This window comes from Plecotus auritus (genome assembly GCF_963455305.1).
Source record: "Plecotus auritus genome assembly, chromosome: 1".
Classification (NCBI taxonomy): Eukaryota; Metazoa; Chordata; class Mammalia; order Chiroptera; family Vespertilionidae; genus Plecotus; species Plecotus auritus.
The window spans coordinates 144,379,339-144,395,750 of NC_137770.1; the positions used below are offsets into that span (position 1 = coordinate 144,379,339).

Consider the following 16,412-nt stretch of genomic DNA (forward strand, 5'->3'; position numbering starts at 1 on the left):
TTTTGGGGTGCCAGAAGAGAAAGAGCAAAATATTGAAAACCTATTAGAAGAAATAATGACAGAAAACTTTCCCTACCTGGTGAAAGAAATAGACTTACAAGTTCAGGAAGCACACAGAACCCCATACAAGAGGAATCCAAAGAGGACCACACCAAGACACATCATAATTAAAATGCCAAGGGCAAAAGACAAAGAGAGAATCTTGAAAGCAGCAAGAGAAAAACGGTTAGTTACCTACAAGGGAGCACCCATACGACTGTCAGCTGATTTCTCGGCAGAAACTATGCAGGCCAGAAGGGAGTGGCAAGAAATATTCAAAGTGATGAATAGCAAGAACCTACAACCAAGATTACTCTACCCAGCAAAGCTATCATTCAGAGTTGAAGGTCAGATAAAGAGCTTCCCAGACAAGAAAAAGCTAAAGGAGTTCATCACCTCCAAACCAGGATTACATGAAATGCTGAAGGGTTTTCTTTAAGAAGAGGAAGAAGAAGAAAAAGGTAAAGATAAAAATTATGAACAACAAAATGACATCAAATACATACCTACCAACAAGTGAATCTAAAAATCAAGTGAATAAAAAATCTGAAGAACAGAATGGACTGGTGAATATAATAGAATCAGGGACATAGAAAGGGAGTGGACTGACAATTCTCAGGGGGGAGGGGGTGTGAGGGGTGCGGGAAGAGACTGGACAAAAAGCTTACACCTATTGATGAAGACAGTGGCGGGGGGTAAGGGCATGGGGTGGGGTGGGGAATCAGGTGGAGGGGAGCTAGGGGGGAAAAAAGAGGAACACCTGTAATAATCTGAACAATAAAGATTTATTTAAAAAATAAAAAATAAAATAAAAAAAAACTACAACTAAAAGACAAATAGAACATCATCCAGAACCACAGAGAGGCTGGCTGAGTGGAAATTCTACAACTAGAAGGAAAGAGAAAAGCACACTGAGGCTCAGAGGAGCTGCAGGAGGCAGAGGTACAGTGGCGCGCGGAGAGGACTGGCAACTGAGTGCGCGGTTGGCTTTCTCAAGCGGGAGGGAGACAAAAGCTCCTGACTGCGCTGAACTCCAGTTCTGGGAGAGACTCTGGGAACCCAGACTCATTCGGGGAGAAACTGGACTGTCTGGTAGCGGGTGGAACTCGAGGATGGCTTTCTCTCAGAGGTGCTTGCAGTGATTACCATGGGACACTGAGACACAGGGGCCTATTAGGGCAGGGCTGACAGGAAACCAATGCTGTCTGCTCCGCCCTAAGACTCCACCCCATCCAAGCTGAGCACAGAGGCTTTTGTAAGTCGTGTCTCATAAGGGTGTCTCCAGCACAGAAGTTCTCCCAGCATAGACACAGCTGATCCTCACAGCCAACTGGCCTGGAGGTCAATTCCTCCCAGTGATACCAACAACAATCAAGGCTTAACTACAACAAGACTGTGCACACAGCCCACAAAGGGGTGCACCAAGAGTGTCCACCTCAGGTAACTGGGGAGGCTGAGCCACTGGGCCCTATAGGACACCTAGCACACAAAGCCACTCTATCAACTCAGGGAAGCAGCCAAAATGCGGAGACAAAGAAACAGGTCACAAATGAAAGAAATGGAGGAAAACAAACGACTGGATATAGAGTTCAAAACCACGGTTATAAGGTTTTTCAAGAATTTTCTAGAAAAGGCCGATATATTTAGCGAGACCCTCGAGGATATGAACAAGGACCAACTAGAAATTAAGCATACACTGAATGAAATAAATATTATACAGAGATCTAACAGCAGACTAGAGGATCACAGGAATCAAGTCAAAGATTTGAAATACAAAGAAGCAAAAAACACTCAACCGAAAAAGCAAAAAGAAAAAAGAATCCAAAAGTATGAAGGTAGTGTAAGGAGCCTCTGGGACAACTTCAAGCGTACCAACATCAGAATTATGGGGGTGCCAGAAGAAGAGAGAGAGAGCAAGATACTGAAAACCTATTTGAAGAAATGATGACAGAAAACTTCCTCCACCTGGTGAAAGAAATAGACTTACATGTCCAGGAAGCGCACAGAACCCCAAACAAAAGGAATCCAAAGAGGACCACACCAAGACACATCATAATTAAAATGCCAAGGGCAAAAGACAAGGAGAGAATATTAAAAGCAGCAAGAGAAAAACAGTTAGCCGAAACCGGTTTGGCTCAGTGGATAGAGCGTCGGCCTGCGGACTGAAGGGTCCCGGGTTCGATTCCGGTCAAGGGCATGTGCCTTGGTTGCAGGCACATCCCCAGTGGGAGGTGTGCAGGAGGCAGCTGATCGATGTTTCTCTCTCATCGATGTTTCTGGCTCTCTATCCCTCTCCCTTCCTCTCTGTAAAATATCAATAAAATATATTTAAAAAAAAAAAAAAGAGAGAGAAACAGTTAGTTACCTACAAGGGAGCACCCATACGATTGTCAGCTGATTTCTCGGCAGAAACTATGCAGGCCAGAAGGGAGTGGCAAGAAATATTCAAAGTGATGAATAGCAAGAACCTACAACCAAGATTACTCTACCCAGCAAAGCTATCATTCAGAATTGAAGGGCAGATAAAGAGCTTCACAGATAAGAAAAAGCTAAATGAGTTCATCACCGCCAAACCAGCATTATATGAAATGCTGAAATGTATTCTTTAAAAAGAAGAAGAAAAAGGTAAAGATAAAAATTATGAACAACAAATACACATCTATCAACAAGTGAATCTAAAAATCAAGTGAATAAAAAAATCTGATGAACAGAATAAACTGGTGATTATAATAGAATCAGGAGCATAGAAAGGGATTGAACTGACAATCCTCTGGGGGAAAGGGGTGTGGGGGGTGTGGGAAAAGACTGGACAAATATCGTACACCTGTGGATGAGGACAGTAGGGGAGGAGGGGGATAAGGGCAGAGGGTGGGGTTGGAACCGGGTGGAGGGGAGCTATGGGGGAAAAAAGAGGAACAATTTTAATAATCTGAATAAAGATTTATTAAATTAAAAAAAAAAAAAACTCAAAAACATTTCTCCTAGCCCTGACCGGTTTGGCTCAGTGGATAGAGCAGGGGTGGGCAAACTTTTTTACTCGAGGGCCACAATGGGTTCTTAAACTGGACCGGAGGGCTGGAACAAAAGCATAGATGGAGTGTTTGTGTGAACTAATATAAATTCAAAGTAAAGGAGCGGAGGGGAGAGCAAGAGAACCAGATAGAACAGCCGGATCGGGCCCGCGGGCCGTAGTTTGCCCAAGGCTGGAATAGAGCGTCGGCCTGTGGACTGAAGGGTCCCAGGTTCGATTCCGGTCAAGGGCATGTACCTTGGTTGCGGGCACATCCCCAGTGAGGGGTGTGCAAAAGGCAGCTGATCAATGTTTCTCTCTCATCAATGTTTCTAACTCTCTGTCCCCCTCCCTTCCTCTCTGTAAAAAATCAATAAAATATTTTTTTTTAAAAAAACATTTCTCCTAACTGAAATGTTCTCCAACATGATTTACCAAAACAAAAGGGCCACTGTGTGCCCAGTGTAATGATTAAGGAAAAGCACACTACCATGAAAAGTATCAGAGCCCTGGCTAGTGTGGCTCAGTTGATTGAGTATTGTCCCATGCACCAAAAGGTCACCAGTTGGATTCCCAACCCGGGGATACAGGCACCATCCTCAGGAGGGGGCTTGCAGAAGGCAGCCAATCTATGTTTCTTTCTTTCTTTCTCTCTCTTTTTCTCTCCCTCTCCCTCTCTCCCTCTCTCTCTCTCTCTCTCTCTCTCTCTCTCTCTCCCCCCCTTTCTCTCTCTCCCCCTTTCCCTTCTTCTCTAAAACCAATAAAAAGCCCAGCCAGCATGGCTGAGTGGTTGAGCATCAATCTATGAACCAAGAGGTCATCAGTTCGATTCCCGGTCAGGGCACATGCTCAGGTTGCAAGCTTGATCCCCAGTAGGGGATGTGTGCAGGAGGCAGCCAATCAATGACTCTCTCATCACTGATGTTTCTATCACTCTCTCCCTCTCACTTCCTCTCTAAAATCAATAAAAATATATTTTAAAAAAATAACATAAAAACATGTAAGTATCAGAAATAAGGTCGATAAGGAAAAAATATTAAATCCAGAGAGAACAATCACATATAAAAGATTAGAAATCAGAACTTCGTGGGACTTAACAACAAAAATACTGAAACCTAAAAAATAATGGAGAAATATCTTCAAAATTCTGAAGGAAAATTATTACCAAATATTCTACTCAGCCACACTATCAATCAAGCAAGATGGTAAAACTATAACATGCAAAATATTTAAAAAATTTCTTTCTCATACACCTTTTCCTATGAAGCTGCTAGAAGATTTACCAGCCAAAACAAGAAAAATAAAACATTAAAGAAGAAATGGGGGAGTGAAGGGTTAGAAAATAGGGATTCAAAGTAAGCAAAAAGCAAAGAAACTCCCAAGATGATAGTGAAGGAAGTTCCAGGCCTAAAGAGAAACCAGCCCGGATGGGAGCAGGGGTGATGGTACTTAGAGGAAGGTCTCCCAGTTTAAAAGGAAAGTAGGAAAAAGGAAAGGTAGAGGAGGAAAAGGAGGAGGGAGAAGAATAAGGAGAGAAGAGATGTTGGCAGAGAAAGGAGAAGAGCAAGAGAGAGAGAGAGGAAGGGAAGAAGAGAGGAAGAAGACAGGAAGAGAAAAAAAGCAGGGAGAGAAGACGATGAAGAGAGGTCGAGGAAAAAGAAAAGGACAGAAGTAGGTAAAGAAAAATTGAATTTATAGACTACCTGCCTCATTAACAAATGGAAAATTATATGAAGAAAGCAATCAGTATACTTTGCTTAAAAATTAACAAAACATTTAAATAGTCTTAACAATGTAACTATTATTTAGTATTATTGATTTAACCAAAATGTGTGATGCAGTAAAAAACATCTAAAAATGTTATGTCAAATATTGATGTTTAGACATTCATTTTAGAAATATAGAAGTAGCCCGAGCTGGATTGGCTCAGTGGATAGAGTGTTGACCTGCAGACTGAAGGATCCCGGGTAAGATTCCAGTCAAGGGCACGTGTCTGAGTTGTGGGCTCGATCCCCAGTGTGGGGCATGCAGGAGGCAGCCAATCAATGGTTCTCTCTCATCACTGATGTTTCTAGCTCACTCTCTCTCTCTCTCTCTCTCTTCTCTCTCTCTCTCTCTCTCTCTCTCTCTCTCTCTCTCTCCCCCCCCCTTCCTCTCTGAAATCAATAAAATTATATTTAAAATAAAAAGATAGAAGTAAATACCAGAAGGGGTTGCCTCTGAAAAATGAGATGAGGATTCAAGAATCAAGCAGCAAGGTACTATTCTGTGTGTAAAGAGAAGCTTTTGGTACTGCCTGACTTTGACTATGTGCATAACACTTTGATAAACATAAAATTAAGTCTAAACCAAAAAAATGGAATAAACAGGTACCATATGCTGGGCAATGTATCTTACAAGGATACCATATGTTTTCATTTCTCTTACTAGTTATGTAGGCATGTTAGAAAAGGATACAGCCAGGCCGGCATGGCTCAGTGGTTGAGCATTGACCAGTGAACCAGGAGGTCATAGTTCAACTCCTGGTCAGGCCACATGCCCGGGTTGTGGGCTCGATCCCCAGTGTGGGGCATGAGGGAGGCAGCCTATCGATGATTCCCTCTCATCACTAATGTTCTGATGTTTCTGTCTCTCTCTCCCTCTCCCTTCCTCTCTGAAATCAGTAAAAGTATATTGGGGGGGAGGGGGGGGATGGGATACAAACATGTATTAAACACTTACTCCAGGTCAACCTAAGTTATGCTAGCCTTTTCTCACAGTAAAAGGAATCAAGAAGAGAGACAACAAAAATTGGCTACTTGCTATTTTAACTATGGTGTTAAGCACTAATCTCTTAACTTTTTAAAATCTCCTTTTTCAAAAAACACCCTGTCTGTTTAACCTCAACACAGACAACAGAATGAAGGAAATTAGACCATAAGTTATATGACTATCTCAACTTTTGACTTTTCTCTTCTTGCTGCCTCTGAGTCTTAATTTCCCAAAGAACAAATTTCTAGAGAACACTGGATTGCAAAAGAGTGGGGTCAACATTCACTCAAAGATCATACATATTTTATTGATGCCATACTCAGCAGTGAGTTGTTATATTCATTCTGGGAATTCTCCGTAATTTTCAACTTGCAAACTTTTTAAGATCTTTCTGCATTTTACACGTGTGTGACTTCAATAGCGTATCAATGTTTTTGTAAATACTTACTATGTATTTCTACTTAGCTTAATTCCAACAATTTTGTACTTCAATGAAACAGTCTAAACATTGCAAAAAATAAGTAAATAAATAAAATCTCTTTCAAAGCTACAGGAACTTAGGATAGTATACTGAATTTTTTTAAAAGCAAATTTTAGATATGACTCAGCAGTAAGAAAGAATGTTAACAAATGTTTAACTTTGAAGGCATTCTATTTAAAGTATAAGGGCTAAAAAACTTGTACAGAAATAAAAAGTTACTTATTATTTTTTTATTTAAAGTGCAACTAGAGACACCCCACCCTGGCTTCTTGCACTCAAAAGTCAAAGAAAAATAAATTTGAAAACAATTTTTAATTTTGTAGATAAAGGTAAATCTCCAGGTGACAGAAATAAAAAAGAACTTAAAGAATGAACATTAGTTGAAACTACAGCAGTCAATGACCATATATCTTATCCCCTAGAACCATGGTCGGCAAACTGCGGCTTGCGAGTCGCGGTTTGCCACTCTGTTGACTAATGAATTTGCCGACCACTGCCCTAGAAGATGGGGTTGACTATGGCATCAGCATAAACCCTAAATGTGCAGAAGAAGCTCTAACTGGCCTCTCTGCATAAGGATAGGAACTAGGTTAAGGGCCTAATCCCACCACTAAGGGGGAAGCTGTACCAGAAAAACATGGCCTGGATCACTAAGACTAGAGAAGCTGCACCAAAGTGAGATGCCTGTTCTAGACTTGAGTAGAGGAGTCACCCTAGAAAAACAGGAAACTCAAGCCTAGGCTAAAAGGAGTTCTCTGATTTTATTGACTTCACCAATGAGCCCATATTTTAAAGTCTCTCTAACAATTAAGAGCCAGCAAAATTAAGTATATATTGTTGAGTGGAGTTCCCAGGAAAACTTGTTTAAGAGGGTAACTCGGCTGAAAGGAGAACCACTTTTAACCTTACCCTCCCCCTTCTTTCTGCCAGGAACTTCATTCTGCAGTCACAATAACTATAGTTCCAGCTGCCATGCTATAATTGTGGGGCAATCCTGAAAACGAAAACCATGTGCTAAGGTTGGTTGATACATTAGGAAGACAAAAACATCTGATCCCTAGTGACTTCATTGAGTTCAGTTGTCATAAAAGGTTTAAAATGCCTTTCTGAACTCCTTTTCAAAAAAAGAATTTGTAAATTCCTATTTTGTAGAAGTCACTATAATCTGGTCTTTACTAACAGCCAAAGGCAATTCTTAACAGTTACAGAGCAAATACAAACAATCCCATAGCAACAGCTTCACAAATTCAGGTTAGAGGAAGAGGAATCCTAAAACAAACAAAAAAATCCTAAAGATTAGCTCATAGTAAAAAATCACATAGTATATGAAGAAATCTACCTCAAGAGTTAACAAAGCAAAAGACAAACTTCCAAAATCTGAGGAGTTTTAAAATAAGTAGGTTTTCTGGCTCTGACCAGGTAGCTCATTTGGTTAGAGTAGTGGTCGGCAAACTCAGAAAAGAGCGGCAAACCGCAGCTCGCGAGCCGCAGTTTGCCAACCACTGGGTTAGAGCATCATCCCCATATGCCAATTTGAGGGTTGAATTCCTGGTCAGGTCACAAACAAATCGATGTTTCTCTTCCTCGCTCTATCTATATCTCACTCTCACTCTCTCTCTCTACCCTTCCTCTCTCCCTAAAATTAATTTTAAAAAGGTTTTAAATGTTCAAATAAATAAAGGAAAGCATATAATCCTTAAAGCAATAAAAGCAAGATACTATTAAAAAAATAAGCAGTTGCCCGGCCAGTGTGGCTCAGTGGTTGAGTGCCAACCCATGCACAAAGAGATCTCAGATTCAATTCCTGGCCAGGGCATATGCTCAGGGTTGCCGGTTTCAGGCTCAATCCCCAGTGGGGGGCATGCAGGAAGCAGTGATTGAGTTTCTCTCACATTGATGTTTCTATCCTTCTCCCTTCCTCTCACTCTAAAAATCAATAAAAACATATTTTTTTAAAAAAACTATACTGTGTTGTATATCTGAAAGTTTGCTAACAGAGTAGCAAATCTTAAAAAGTTCTCATCAGCCCTAACCGGTTTGGCTCAGTGGATAAAGCACCGGCCTGCGGCCTGAAGGGTCCCAGGTTTGATTCCGGTCAAGGGCATGTACCTTGGTTGCAGGCACATCCCCAGTGGGAGGTGTCCAGGAGGCAGCTGATCGATGTTTCTCTCTCATTGATGTTTCTAACTCTCTATCCTTCTCCCTTCCTCTCTATAAAAAAATCAATAAAATATATTAAAAAAAAGAACGACAAATACACATTAAATATAAAAATAGTCATCAGTATTTTAACCTCTCACCACTATGATAATGATCAGTATATTGTATAAGTCTAAAAAATTTCTCAACAAAACATTCATACTGAGGTGAATAAAGCAATTCAAGTGCTTTCTCTAAATTATGAATGCCTATCCACAAAGAGCTTCCCTTAAAAAAATCAACCAAACTTTCCCCCAATCCTACTTTTATTTTCCTCTTTCCTAACATTTTTAAAATTCAATCTAGCCCTAGCTGGTTTGGCTCAGTGGAGAGAGCATCAGCCTGCAGACTGAAAGGTCCCGGGTTCAATTCCAGTCAAGGGCACATACTTCGGTTGCAGGTTCCCTGGCTCTGGTCAGGGTGTGTACCAGAGGCAATCAATGGGTCTTGCTCAAATAGATGTTTCTTTCTGTCTCTCCCTGTCCCTCCCACTTCCACTCTCTCTAAAAATCAATGGAAAAATATCCTCAGCTGAGGATTAACAAAAAAAAAAAATTTTTTCCTGAAAAATAAAATTCAATTTAATCATACAATCTCTATTCTCTTCAATGCCCTATAACGAGCATTCTGCCCAAACCAGGGAACTATCACTGCTGTCTCAAGAACTTTTTTCAGTCCAGCACACTTGGCAGCAATGTCACTATCAACTATTCTTTCCTGAAAAACCAATTGTTTGTCTGTGTTGCTACTATACCTGTAGTTCTCCCTTCCTGAAGTTCATTATTCATCCTTGGTATCCTGTTTTCTTAGTCTTCCATATGTGAGTATTCACCATAATCCTGTCTTCACTTTTCCTTTTCTCTAACAAAAAAATACCATTTGGTTCCCAGTCTTCCTTCTATATAGCTCCAACTTTAACCTGACTCCATTATTTTAATCATAAATTTCCAATGAAAAATCCTAGCAGCATCAAAACCAACATGCCCAAAACAAAAATTTTCCTTACTCTTCAATTTTGTTCTCCTTCCTCTATTACTATCACTCTTACTATTGATGGTATCACCACTCCCAAATGATCAACCTTGACATTTCAAGATCTTTGATTATTCCCTTTCCTTTACTCAATATCTATTTCTATCATTTCATCCTTCAAAATGCTCCCTTCCATTTTACTCCCTCCCTTTCTACTCTCACAGTTTTATATTAATAGCATCCTAAGTCTTTCTGTTTCTAAATTTCCCTTTCAAATCCATTCTATATACTACCAAACTACTTGTCTAAAAATACTGTTTCACTGTTCTGGATTTTTACTCTTCAATATCTGTCAAGGTACCACCAGCTCATAATTCCACTTTCTCTGAGAAGTGAGCTATCCCAAAGCAGAGATCTCCCTGTGTCTGAACCACTCAACCATATTGTCTAGCCATGGCCAACTGATGATCTAGGTACCGCATCCAAGCCAAGCCAAAAGTTTTGTTTTCATTTTTCCCCCCAAAGGAACATGACACTCAGACTGAGATGTAGTCTCTTAACATAGGAGGTAGAAAATATTAGAAGTATGGCCATCTTTCACATATAACATGATAGTTGAAAAATTAATCACAGCCCAGACTCCAACTAGATATGTATTGCTCTTAAAATTATGCTGTCCTTATCCATAAAATGAGAATAACCTCATAGATTTGATTGGATGTTAAAGGAGAGAATTGATATAGGACATTTAGCAAAGTATCTGACATATAGTAAACAGTCAAAAAAGTTAACTATTGATTGTTGTAGAAAGCAGCAGAGAAAATCTGCAAAAAGAATAAAGCAGACACAGAGAAAACCAGAAATAAGATTAAGACTAATTCAATTTCCTTTCTAGGTCATGCATACATTTCCATGTTCTGGTCCTTAGCTCCTTTATCCTTAAAATAAAATGCTCTTTCTTAGCTTATTTTAGCTTTGAATAAGGTTTTGTTTCTTACAATGGACCTAACTTTTACAATTGTACACTACAGAAATTTAAAGGAGGTTATGTCTCTTCTTTAAAACCTTTAATTGCCCCCATATCTCATCAAATAAAGCTGAAATAAAATGCATCCTCCAGCTAAAACCGGTTTGGCTCAGTGGATAGAGCGTCAGCCTGCGGACTGAAAGGTCCCAGGTTCGATTCCGGTCAAGGGCACGTAACTTGGTTGCGGGCACATCCCCAGTAGGAGGTGTGCAGGAGGCAGCTGATCGATGTTTCTCTCTCATCGATGTTTCTAACTCTCTATCCCTCTTCCTTCCTCTCTGTAAAAAATCAATAAAAAATATTAAAAAAAAAAAAAATGCATCCTCCAGCCCTGGTCAGGTAGCTCAGCTGGTTAGTGCAGTGGTCGGCAAACTCAGTCAACAGAACGGCGAGCCGCAGTTTACCGACCACTGGGTTAGAGCATCATCCAGATACACCAAAGTTGTGGGGTTGACCCCAGGTGGAACAAACAGATATCTCTCTCTCTCTCTCTCTCTCTCTCTCTCTCTCTCTCTCTTTCTCCCCTCCCCTCTAAAATCAATAAACTAAGGATTAAAAAGAAATGCATCCTCCAATATACTTTTTAAGATAACTACCTTATTCACCCTAATATCCTGACCATGCCCTTAGAGGATAAAGGAATAAAAACAGGCAACAGGTGGCATTTAAGACAAATAATGTTGGCATTTTACCAATCCCATTCACAATATTTTTATCCTCCCTCTATTGATACCCACCTTTCCTATTTTCTAATCTTTCTCTGGCCCTGAATCTACTGTAATACCTCTGGAAGAGCCTCACCCTAATTGTCAGTGTTTACTAATAAATTAAAGCATAACTTCCTTTGCTTGGTGACTCAGGAGCCCCAAATCATAACATGCTACCAAGAGGCAAAAAAAGACATGAGTACACCTATGTATGCTACCACATCAAGTCTTATCATTTTTTATTGATTTCATCCTCCATTTGTTAATTCCCATTATGGTAACATTTGAACAATAGCTATAATTCTGCTACAGTGCATTTTTACACTCAAACAAAACATCAACAGAATACTGCTCTGAATTTCAAACCTAAATAGGCTATTCAGCCATTTGCTCAGGCAAAAGTAAAAGATTTTGTTTTTACTATACATGTAGAGAAGTTGAAATGTTTCTTTCCGACCTTCTGTCAAATTCTCTAGTCAACACCAAAAGGAAGGAACTATAACATTGCAAATAATAATACTTTTATATATGATTAATGAAGAATAAATCTATTTCTCCCTGACAGATCTAGAAGTTCAAATAGAAAAATGCTTTTGGTCATAAAGAATAAACATACCACCCAGGCAGTGTGGCTCGGTTGAGCACTGACCTATGAACCAGGAGGACAGGTTCAATTCCCAGTCAGGGTACCCGCATGGGTTGCAGGCTTCATCCCCGGTAGGGGGCGTACAGGAGGCAGCCAATCAATGATTCTCTCTCATCATTCATGTTTCTATCTCTCCCTCTCCCTTCCTCTCTGGAAGCAATAAAAATATATTTAACATAAATAAACAAACAAACAAACCTCCCTCCCTCATTCTTATAGGTGGTTAACAAAAGTGTTCAGGACCGGCTGGTGTGGCTCAGTGGTTGAGTATCAACCCATAAACCAGATCGTCATAGTTCGATTCCCTGTCAGGGCACATGCCCAGGTTTCAGACTGGATCCCCAGTAGGGAATGTACAAGAGGCAACCAATCAATGATTGCCTCTCATCATTGATGTTTCTCTCTCTCTCTCCCTCTCTCTTGCTCTGAAATCAATATAAGCTTTTTTTTTAAGTGTTCAAAAGAAGGCAGCCAACTAAGTAAAAAAGGAAGATCTTTATGTTGTTTTGCCAAAGGGACTGAATGTTTTAAAATATTGAGCAAAGTTAAACTATACATGTGCAGACATAGTAAAAAGAGTATGAATCGCTAAATTCTTAATGTGTTTTTTATTCATTAAAAAAAACTTGACAGAATTATCAGTATAACTTCCTATGTCCTTCTGTCATTATATTCTAACTATGATTAGCCAATTTAATCTTCAAACTAGTAGTTAGGGCTAATAAACTAAAATAAAACTTTATATATTATCTGCTCAAAGTATCCATCAACATATGCTTATGTGTAGAATTTCTTTTTCAGATTTTATAAAATTGGTTTAAAACTGTAAGTCAGTATTTGGCCCAAAGTCAATATTTGAACAACAGACTGACAATCCTTCAAACTGAAACATGTACGTAACATCCTAAGCTCAATGAAGTATTTTAATGTTTTTGATAAATAGTCCTTACCACTCTGGCTGCTCTTTCCTGAGATTCACACTTCCTGCAAAACCATGGTCCAGTGGGTACTTGAACAATGCCATAGCAAGCTGTTGGGAAATAAAATATTTTAAATCATGTTAAGAATAAAGAATTATGGAAAATCAAATACCCTTTCAAAGCCTTATTAAACTAATTACCTCTCAAACTATTAATGTAAACCTCCTGCTTTGTAGAAAAGTAAAACATCTTATATCTATATTTAACACATACATTATCTTAGTTGAAATTGTATGACATAGTAAAAATGTTAAAATGCTAATTATGTTATTTCATTTAAGTATAAATATTACAATTTTATTCTTTTATGATAGGAACATTAGACAAAATTTAACACATGATTAGATTTTTTATAGACTAATTCAGAAATTAATTCATTCCTATATCATGCAGTTTAAAAAGCAATCAATTTAGGTAAGTCTAATGAAAATATTTCCAAATCATCTTTCAAAATGAGCAACAGATAATGCAGAAAAGAAAATTAAATGTAAAAGTGAAATGAGCCCAGCCGGTGTGGCTTAGTAGTTCAGTGTCTCAACCCATGAACCAAGAGGTCACCAGTTTAATTCAGATCAGGGCACATGACAGGGTTTCACTTTCTGGGCTGGATTCCCAGTAGGGGAAGTGCAGGAGGCAGCCAATGGATGATGTTTCTCTCTCATCAATGTTTCTCTCTCTCTATCTCCTATCCTCTCTCTAAAAATCAATAAAAACACATTTGAGAAAAAAAAAAGTGAAATGCTTCTAGAATAGGCAAATCTATAGAGACAGTGGTTGCCTGGGGAGTTGAGTAGAAATGGGAGTGGTGAGTACAAGGTGTCTTGTTAGGGTGGTGAAAATGTTCTAAAATTGTGGTAATGGATGCAAAATTTAGTGAATACACCAAAAAAAGTGAACTGTACACTTTAAAAAAGTGAATTGTATGGTATGTAAATCACATCTCAATAAAGGTGTTACTTATAAAAAGTGAACACTCCTAAATATATGTGAATGTTCCAATAAGTATGAATATATATCACATACCTAAGTTTAGTTGTTTTTTTAAAAATTGTTTTTATATGTAATTAACTCAAAATTGAAATTTTCCTAAAAACACTAACATCTAATTGACATTCTCGAATGAGCGCACTCAAAGGAAACTTGAAAATATCTTAAATATTGGAAGGCACTTAAAGAATATAAAATCAGCACAAATTTTTAAATCTCAAAATTGTTCTATCAGCCAAGAAATACTACATGAGTGTCCAAACATATTTCAATTCAGAAGTACTTGTACAGAAGTACAATAAAGAAGAAAATTAACTTTAAAAAAATTTAAGACTTAAATGAACATTTTCTATATTAAGATGAGATTACTTATCAAAACCTGATAATTTATCATCCAATTCATAATACCTCCACCAATGCCAATAAACACTGGAATGCAAATACTATATACCAGTTTTCTAAGATCTTAAAATCAGTATCTAGTTTCAATACATTTTTTACTCCTTAAAAAAGGAAGCTGTGCAACCTTGTTCTTTTTTAAAGGAATATGGGAATAACTGCATCCTCAGGTTAATTCACTACCTCCTAAGTCTCCCCAGTTCTAAGATTCCATTCTAAAGAATGCACTTTAGCGCCACTTATTTACCACTCAATGCCCGATTCAGAAATGGGAATGGGGCAGGTTGGTGAATAATAAGGAGAGTGTAAGAGCCACCAAAAAATTATCTAGGTTGCCTCACTTCCTTACCACATGAAAGGTCAATGTCCAGAAAACTGTCTTGTTAGTGTCCTAGGCTTTTTTTGAATATCAAAAAACCTCACCGAGTGGAAACACCCAGAAATAAACTAAGATGCTCCCCAAATCACTGGTGGCACCACCTCCTCTTTTTCTCTTCAGTCACTTATGCTGAGGAAGTGGCCTGATTTGGCCACTGAACACATCCAGCAGCCAAAGCCACTCCTGCAGCAGCACAACTGCGGCGCGACGTTCCGCCCTCTTCTCCGCAGCAAGCTCCCAGTCCCAAGCAGCAGAATCTCCGCCAGAAAGCTTGAGGTGCAGCACCAGACGCCTCCCCTCCCTAATCTAAAGCGGCCAAGCAGCCCCCTGTCCCCCTCCCCCACACCCCAGAGCGGTGAGCGGCGTTCCCAGGCTGATTGCATGCCACAGGAAGTCCCCAGACACACTGCGGCAGACGGGAGCGGGCCTAAAGGGGGAGGGGTCTACACGTGCCCGAACCCACAGCCAAGCTAACACTACCGAGGGGGGCAAGCCCTGTCGCCCCCCTGCACTCCACCCCCTCCCGCAGCTCCGCAGCCTCCTCCTCCAACCACGGCCCCGAAGTCTCCGGACCCCCGGGTCCGGGCGCAGGCGGCGGCCAAATGACACTTGAGAGAGTGAGCGCCGAATCACATGACAGTCCAGGCCACACGCACTTTCTCCCACACGCACAGCCCACCCCCGCCGCTCCCCGCCGCGGCCCCGCGGAGTCAATCCCGGGCCGCGGAACGGGGCGGGGAGGGGGAGGGGCGGGGGGAGTTGGCAGTTGTAGCCCCGGTGGGGGAAGCGGTGACGGTTGGGAGCAGGCCCAGTTCGGCCCAGCGGGCGGTTGGGTGTTTACCTTGATGCACCGCGACGCTGCAGCCGTGCCCGTCGCAATAAACCAGTGGGTTCTCGGCCCAGCCTCTCTCGTCTGAGCAAACGCAACAGCCTCCAATCATCTCCTTCATACTATGGGAGACCTCGTCCTCCAGAGACACGGGCCGGTCGCTAGAGACCATCTAAGAGGGAGTTGGGGGGGACCATTAAAAAACACATGCAAGCCAGTTAGTGCTCCCCCCGCCCCCCCCCCCTCCGCATAGCCAGCCACCCGCGCTCCCGCTCCCTCCCGGCGCCCGGCCCACGCCCGCCTATCGGCCGCTCGCTCACTCGGGCTTTGCCGCTCAGTCACTCACGTTCCGCACAGGAGTCAGGAGCCATGTCCTTGCTGACTCCCCCCACTTCCCCTCCACCGCCTCCTCCGCCTCCTCCTGGTCTTCTTCCCTCCCCACCTCCACCCGGCGGCTAGAGCTGCAGCCCGGAGAGGACACACATAATCAAGTAGGCCTCCGCACAGGCGCACTGGGGGGCTCCCGCGGGGCCCTGGCGGCGAGGGAGGGGAAGGGGCACTGCGCTTCCTCCTCCAGCGTCACTCGGCGTGCGCGCCCGCCCACGGCCGGCGTGAGAAGGCCTGGGAGAGGCAGGTCTGCGTGCGCGTCGCCGCGGACGGCGGGCAGCGCCTACCTCCCGGCGCCTTCCCCTCTCCGGGCCGCTCGCCGCCGCCGCCGAGGTGTGCTAGAGGTTGGGGGCGATTGGAGCCGGCGGCGCGCCGAGGCCGGAACGCGCCAACGGGAGGGCGCGGGGGCGCGCGCGCGGGGCGGGACGTTGGGCTGTCTCCGCGGCGCGGGTCTCGCGGGCCGCGTGTGCTGGCCGGAGAGGCCCCAGGGTAGGGGAGTGGGATGGCGAGGCTGGGAGGGAGGGCGTCTTGTCATCGTAGCCGGAAGGGATTCCCGGGGCATCTCCGTGCACGAGAATCTGCCTGCCGGCCTTTTTCTCCAGAACTGGCCCTTGACGGA

General features: G+C 41.9%; 1 protein-coding gene across 8 annotated transcripts in view; it reads right to left on the reverse strand.

Moving 5' to 3' along the window:
- MLLT10 (MLLT10 histone lysine methyltransferase DOT1L cofactor) overlaps positions 1 to 16,014 on the reverse strand; it is a 250,100-nt gene extending 234,086 nt beyond the window's left edge. For 2 of the 8 annotated variants that reach the window (XM_080650474.1, XM_080650472.1), the window contains exons 1-3: positions 15,753 to 16,014; positions 15,419 to 15,578; positions 12,783 to 12,862 (exon numbers count right to left, since the gene is read on the reverse strand). In XM_080650474.1, the coding sequence (XP_080506600.1) occupies positions 12,783 to 12,862; positions 15,419 to 15,578 (240 nt within the window). In that variant the 5' untranslated portion in view covers positions 15,753 to 16,014. Of the gene's footprint in view, positions 1 to 12,782; positions 12,863 to 15,418; positions 15,579 to 15,726 lie in introns of all 8 variants that reach the window. The other 6 variants (XM_080650480.1, XM_080650475.1, XM_080650479.1 and 3 more) reach the window with 4 other exon arrangements.
- Between the last annotated feature and the right edge of the window lie 398 nt (positions 16,015 to 16,412).